The following is a 7,399-nucleotide window of genomic DNA, read 5'->3' as shown; positions in this document are numbered from 1 at the left end:
CGACCCTAATTCCCTGCGCCGGCCGGGCGGCGCACCCATTACGTCCTGCCTTCTCTTAGGCCTTCTGCTCGGTCATTATTTGCTGTTTCATTGAGCGTCGGAACCCCGATCCCTGTCAAGGCGCCTTTTACTCGGTATGGGTTTGTTAGAAAGCTTACCTGACGCCATACTGCAACAGTCCCATCACGCCTTCGATGGGACAACAGGACACCCCATTGTCAGACTAGGAGTATGTCTTAGCCATACGACTTGACGGCTGTCAGCAGATGTTCCTGTCCCTATTTACCCACCGCCGGCCAGGACGTCCGTCCGGCCGGCTAGACGAAGAGCGCCGTCCGGACGACCCTAATTCCCTGCGCCGGCCGGGCGGCGCACCCATTACGTCCTGCCTTCTCTTATGCCTTCCGCTCGGTCATTATTTACTGTTTCATTGAGCGTCGAAACCTCGATCCCTGTCAAGGCGCCTTTTACTATCAGATGTTTACTGGCAGACCGATCGGCCGGCCCTTTTCTCATGAGTCCGGTCGGCTCACCCTTCTTCGACGGACCACCTGGCCCTTTGACCTCCATGGGGCGTTGACCCCTCCTTTGACCTCCACGGGGCGTTGACCCCTCGTTAGGGGGTCCCAGACTCTTACCACCGGATCATATATATAGTACATGATCTTGGTCTTTTCATAGACAACGAAGGTAAGACATAAATACTGAGTCTAACATACAAGTAGAATCATATATTACCTAAACTTCAGGTAATCATCTTAAGAATAACCATGTCGTTGTGCCACCACCCCACGAGGGAATGTTGCTTGTTATAACTTCGTTTGCAAGTTAAAATGATAACCGTGGATATGAGATAATTGTACATCCTTACCATAAGAAAATTCAATATCATATTGCATGATGAAGAGTTAGAAAAGGAATGAAGAAATTAAATCAATATAATATGAGTTAGGAAGGATAGTAAAACAAATTATGTGAATTTTATCCCTCTATATTGCTACCAAACTCCTGTCCATTGCTTAACTTAACTTGCATGTGGATAACAGTATTTTTAACTAGTAGAACTTTACCAATTGATTTTATTCAAATAATAATAATTTAAGTGGGAAGTCATGCATGCATGCATGTTAAAAATTTCCAAATCGAACGACGATGATAATCGACTCTGCTGCAGTGAGGAACATGTTGGTGAGGGTCGGGAAGGTTAATTGTCCACGGGTGGATTAGAATTTCGGCTCCAATACGCTTTTGCAGGTGGTGCTTGTGGAGAAGACACTGGAGACTTAGGTTTGCAAGCATGTTGGAAGTCGCAGCCTGAGGGCCGCGATGGTTTCGCCGCCATATTTGGGCGGCGAATTCTTGAAGGATTCCCCAACGGCTTGTCGTCTGGCGGCGTGAGCGCTTGAGGCTCATTTGGGCTGCTGCAGCCTGAAGGAGTCCCGGTCGGCTTGTCGTCGGGTGGCGGCCCTTGCGACTCAGTTGGCCGGAAGAATAAGAGCAGCAAGCAAAACTGAAAGGAGGCGATCTGAAACAAGGAATTGCAACGGCAGTACTGGTGTAATGTCGCCATGGGAGTTCGCTTGGTTGTGATTTCTGAGTTGCCAATCAAGGCAGAGTATGTAGACAAATATAGTAGCCGAGCTAATGCTCTATGTGTTTGTGCAATATCCCTTGTATCAAGATTGATCTGGTTGATTAAGCTTGAATTGACTCAAGCTTAAGTCTTGATGTTTGACAATGTGTGGAGATTGTAAAAGTTTGCAGGAGCAATTGTCTGTTTGGGAGATTAGACAAGTATGTCAAGGTTGATCGAATACTTGACTAGAAAAGTTCAAACTGGAGGTTAGACAGAAGGAAAATCTTAATGAGTGAAGATAAATGAAAGTCCTGGTGAGTGAGTCCAGACAGAAGAAAAGTCCTGGTGAGTGAAACCAGGCAGTAAGGAAATCTTGGTAAGTGAAGTCAGGGGAAATATCTAGTGAATGAAGTTAGACATATGGAAATCTTGGTGAGTAAAATCAGGTGAAAGACCTAGCAAGTGAATCTAGGCAGATGAAAATTCTGGTGAGTGAAGCCAAGTGAAAGTCCTAGTAAGTGAAGCTAGACAGTAAGAATGTCCTGATGAGTGAAGTCAGACAATGAAAAGTCCAGGTGGGTCAAGGATGACCCGACATATGGTGATTGAAAGTCCAAGTAGGTTAAAGGATCGATCGGATATTTGGCACAAAGAGAAAAGTTCAAGTGGATCTAGGGATTAACCAGACACTTGGTGAAGAAGTCCCAGCAGATCAAGGTTGACCGGATGCTAGGTAATGAGGAGCCCTAATAGATCAAAGTTGACTGGATATTGGGTTTGAGAACCTTAAACTTGAGTTAGGCAAGTTAGGGTTGATCAATCGATCAGGTGGTCGATTGAACCATAGCCCAATCGATCAACCGATCGATTGGGAGTGTGCTGCGAGTGAAAGCAGCCCAATCGATCAGTCGATCGATTGGGGAGACCTTCTCGCGAGCACAAAAAGATTCCCAATCGATCATCCCATCGATTGTGCCATGCTAATCGATCATGCGGTGTAATTTTTGTAACTAAAAAAAGATGCATATATTATTATTTTTAGATATATGACGTAATTTTATGAGTTAAAAAGAGTACATGTGTCATTTTTTAATATATGATATAATTTTGTAAGTTAAAATGGATATATACATTACTTTTTGATATATGATGTAATTTTATGAATGAAAATAGATATATGCATCATTTATTTTTCATCCGTTGTCCAAGTTTTGAGATGATCAATTTTAACTAAAAAATTATTTGCTATCTAATGATAGATTACATTTCTTTTTCCTCTTAAAAATTTTAATAAACTAAATAATTAAAACTTTTTTACTATGAAATTTTTTCTTAATTTTACTTCCGATTTTCTCAAACCAATAGGACTTTAATAATTAATTGCACGCCAGTTGACTTGAAGTTGATTAAAAGTCAATCGCGCCGCATTGATGGTGTGTTGACTTCCCGTCAATATTATTGCGCCTAATGGGCACTACGGCGGGAATACAGTAGTGGCGACCTGTAGTGCTTGAATTGGTGGACTAAAATATTGAACGTGTTCTTTAGTTTCAAAGAAAAATTAAATCTTTTAAAGCAAATTTCTTGAATTGGCGACAGTCAATGCATTTTGGTGATTGAGATTTGCATATGTTCTCATTATTCATATACACTACTCTTTGTCAACATATTTCATGAAACAAAAAAAAAAAAAAATTACTGAATCAATCAAATTGAAACTTGGTATTTCTATGACAAATAACATCTCATGCCATTATGTAATTTATGGAACAAATGACAAGGTTAGCAAAAGTTTAATCAAGTTTTGGAATACAAATAATAAATGAGCAAGCTGTTTATTTTTGTTAAGGAAAACATCCTAATTGATGCTAAAATTGATCAAATCTCAATACCTAAACTAATATAAAATGAGCCATAAAGAAAAGGCACATGAATATTTCCTACAAAATTTTTGAAATGGTTAGGCAAAAACAAAAGAAAAGAGGAATAAATAAATAGGAGAGATTTGGACTATTAGGGAAATAAGCATACCCATAACAGCTAGATGTCTATGCTCGATAGTTTTAGGAACTTGATCATCAATATTTGATCCATAATCAATTGTCCATGTACTGCTATTTCTTCCCTAAAGATGAAGAAGAAAGGATAGTTCATCCAAAAAAAAAATGAAGAAGGATAAAAGATATTTCAATAAAGGACATTACACAATGTATCCAAAAAAAATGAGGGAAAAAAAAAAGTTAGATAAAAAAACTTATGTTCAAAAGATGCGACCTTACAAAGGCTTCATCTCCTTTTGACATTCATCTGGTATGCTTTAACAATGCTGGTTCAACATTATGTACCACCTAAAATTAAAAAAAAAATACATTACTTAGTTTAAGGATAAAATAGTAATTGCTTCAACACCAAAGAAACAATATGACATGGAATGAAATAATGAATCGTGCAGAGTAGTATCACCGTAAACAACATATTTTTCAAATACAAATATTCCTGAAAGGTCTTAGAAATGAATTGATACAGATGTGAATAAATGAACCTCCATAATGTTGAGATTATTCTATGACCCTTTGTTAAACTTCAAATATTCATTTTTACTAGAGCAAGTGCATAAGCCACCCAAGAAATTTGGAAGTTGGTTGAAATTCGAAGAACATGTAATTTAACCATCAAAAGAACAAATATTAGCAGTATCATGAAGAGAAAGATATGACCCTATCACAAGTTGATAAGTTCAAGCAATGCACTCTAGAATTTTGTTCCCAATACCTTCATGATATAGTAATCAAAATGTATTGCAATAAATACCAGAAAATGAGACATTTTCAATATTAAAGAACTTACATGTATCTTTGAAGTTGTTTTTGGCTCAAGAAAACTTTTAATGGTGTTCCAAAGGAGCCTAAAGCCAGTACCAACATTGAGAATGAACATCTCATGAAAAGTCTGCACTTTAACAAGCAAAATATTGAAAAGAGGATAGCAAAGATGATGAAAATGGACAAAGTCCAATACCTCATGATAGTAGTCTTCATCAAATTTATGCATTTTGAATAAAAGGACTCTAGCTGTCTTGATGAAATTCTTCAAACCCTAACTTAGTGGAATGCAACTTGAAAGATCAGAATTGCGGTCTGGTCGAGGGCACGCGTTGAGGTTGAGAGCATGTGGCTGAGGTCGCACCTGACCTCGCTGTGAGGCAGTGGCGGGCACAGCGAGGTCGCGCCTCTGCTACCCTGCTGGCAGATTGGGGGGAAGCGGGATAGGGGAGAGGCTTGTCTACCTGAGGAAAAATCGCATGAGTACATCGGAGATCGGAAGAGAAGATCGCTAGAGGAAAGTTGCGATGGAAGGAATTGGGAAAGTTAGATTGGTTGTGGTATTTTTTTTTTTGTTAAATCTTAGGGAGGCGGTCGCACCCTATGCCTTTGTCATCGTCCATGGCGGAAGACCACGAACAAGTAATGCTGCAGGGTCGTGTGGAGGCGGTGGGTGTCAAACGAGGAAGAGAAAAAGATTAGGGATTGAGGAGAAAACAATTTTTATTTTATTAAAATAAAATAAAATTGTAAGTATCTAATAAAATTCTTTCTAATTTCTAAAAATTAAAAATGGAATTTTATCGTTTAAATTTTATTAAAATAGATTTTTTTAGTCAAATATAATTTCATATCAAATTTTATTTTTAATCCATTTTTTATTTTTGTTTATAAAATTATATTTATAAATTTGTTTCTAATTTATTTTAAATTCTGTCTCAATTTTTTATTCGTATATTATATTTTATTTATGTGAAATAGAATAGTAATTCTGTTGCAAATCCGTCTCTAATTTACTAAAATTTAAAATAGATTTCAATTCCATTTTAAAAATCTGTCTCAGCTCCATAGTTCAACCTGACCCAGCTCCAGTAGAGGAGGCGGGCATGCCTGATGTCATTGCTGATCTTCTTAAGTTGCCTCCACCTCCAGCCCCTCCTACTCTAGAGGATAGAGTTGTTAGACTTGAGAAGTCTATGACGAGTCTTCGATAGGAGGTATCTAGTCTTAAAGAGGACGAGAGGACTCACCATCTCAAGTTGATGGATATGTTTTGTTCTTGGAGCTTGCACTATCCTCTATCATCTTCTCAGTAGATTATCTTAGTTGCATTTTGCTCTAACTTATATTTATTGCTTTTGGATGTGTATTTTTGCTACACTTGGCTATTGTAATGAACTGATATTATGACTGTTGTATTTTGCTACTTCTTTTCTGCCCTGTTGTTACACATTGGTTTTATGTGCTTTTAATGAATTCCAAAAACGGAGGGAAGGGTTAGATAGATAGAAAAATCAACATAAAACATAACCCAATATTTTTTGCATATATTATTATTTTGCTTATTTTTCTAACTTTAACATAGGTTGACATTACATCAAAAAGGAGGGGATTGTTGGTGCAGTTAGCACCAATGATCAAACTCAGATTTTGATGAATAATAAATGGATTAAAGTTAGATGTTATGTTTGTCTAATCTGTCTACCAAGTATGAAGGATATGAACTTGATGGGTCTAGAGAACACTAGGTTGCAGTCCAACTAAGTTAATAGCTAGCACGAAGTCCATATTAGTTAAGATATAACAGGAGAAAGTCTAGTTGGGTTGACAACTGGCTGAAGTCTAGATTGGTTGAGATCTGGCAGGAAGTCCTGGTTGGTCAAGGGACTTGACATCAAGGAATTCCACAAATGGTAAGTAAAGTTAAGCAACTGGAGGAGAGATCCAATGAGGACGCGTTCCCGATTGAGGGAACAGTAGGCGTCCATCCGACCTAGGGTTTCAGTGAAATTCAAAGTCAAGACCGGATAATCTGAAACTATCAAATATATTACTACTCTTCTTTTCATGTTGCTTATTGTGCTAACCTTGTGATGCAGGAAATCAAAAAGTTGGAAAAAGGGGACTAGGTGCTCAGACACAATCCAGGTGCCCGAAGGTCCAACCGCTTGGAGTTGGTCTAGGTGCCTAGGAAGGGGTTGAACCATGTAGGCGACCAACTAAGGTGACAGACTCTGATATTTTGGTACACGTCAGGGTCCGGGTGCCCGGACTGATCTGAGCGCTCGAAGATGAATAAACTTTCAGAGATAAAGTTTCGCCGAGGAGCCGCCACATCAGTAATCTAGGTGTCCGGGGGTGGTTTAGGCGTTTGGAGGTGGATAAGTCAACAAAGTCCCAAGCATCGTTGGAGGCACCTGGGGGTGATCCGAGTGCACGGAAAGGGCCTATATAAAGGACTTCGACCAGAAGCCTCAAAATATTACTCGCTTTGATTTTCATACTCGCGTGCTGCTTTGAGAAGACTCCGACGACACCGAAAGGTTACTCCGATAACCAATGCTCAAGTAATTATTTCTTCCGTTGTCAGTATTTTTAGTTAACAGTTCTTGTACTTAGATTTTGTAAAGATTTTTGAATTGATATTGATTGCTCAACGAAAGACCTCCACGAGTGCGGACCTTGGAGTAGGAGTCGTCGAAGACTCTGAATCAAATAAAAAGACTTGTGTTAGCGATTGTCTGTATGTTCTTGTTTATTTCTTTTCCGCTGCATTATTTTAACTCATTATTCTAGAAAAGCAACTAACGTTATTCACCCCCTCTAACATCTTTTTCGATCCTACAGTATGTTTTCTTGTAAAATTTCTATGACAACTTAATAAAAATGCTCTATTTTCGTCTCCTTGTCTTCAAAATTTATAGAACTGTCTCGTGGTTTAAGCTTGTAAAATCTGTGATGATTAAGTTGCATAGCAACAACTACTAAAAATTCGTTATAA

At 38.5% G+C, this 7,399-nt stretch overlaps 1 protein-coding gene and 1 long non-coding RNA gene across 2 annotated transcripts; both read right to left on the bottom strand.

Annotated features, from left to right (window-relative positions):
* Positions 1-1,204: 1,204 nt before the first annotated feature.
* LOC122048103 (basic salivary proline-rich protein 4-like) lies at positions 1,205-1,570 on the bottom strand. Its single transcript, XM_042609709.1, has one exon. The coding sequence runs from the start codon at positions 1,568-1,570 to the stop codon at positions 1,205-1,207; it is 366 nt and encodes a 121-aa protein (XP_042465643.1).
* A 1,787-nt stretch (positions 1,571-3,357) lies between these two features.
* LOC122048947 lies at positions 3,358-5,064 on the bottom strand. The gene is made up of 5 exons (XR_006130749.1): positions 4,999-5,064; positions 4,595-4,862; positions 4,424-4,525; positions 3,851-3,924; positions 3,358-3,701 (listed from the first exon to the last, which is right to left on the bottom strand). It is a non-coding gene; the product is annotated as an uncharacterized LOC122048947 (long non-coding RNA).
* Between the last annotated feature and the right edge of the window lie 2,335 nt (positions 5,065-7,399).

Source organism: Zingiber officinale, chromosome 2B (assembly GCF_018446385.1).
Source record: "Zingiber officinale cultivar Zhangliang chromosome 2B, Zo_v1.1, whole genome shotgun sequence".
Classification (NCBI taxonomy): Eukaryota; Viridiplantae; Streptophyta; class Magnoliopsida; order Zingiberales; family Zingiberaceae; genus Zingiber; species Zingiber officinale.
Note: the sequence above shows the minus strand (reverse complement) of the source record. Positions and strands in the feature narration are given on the sequence as shown.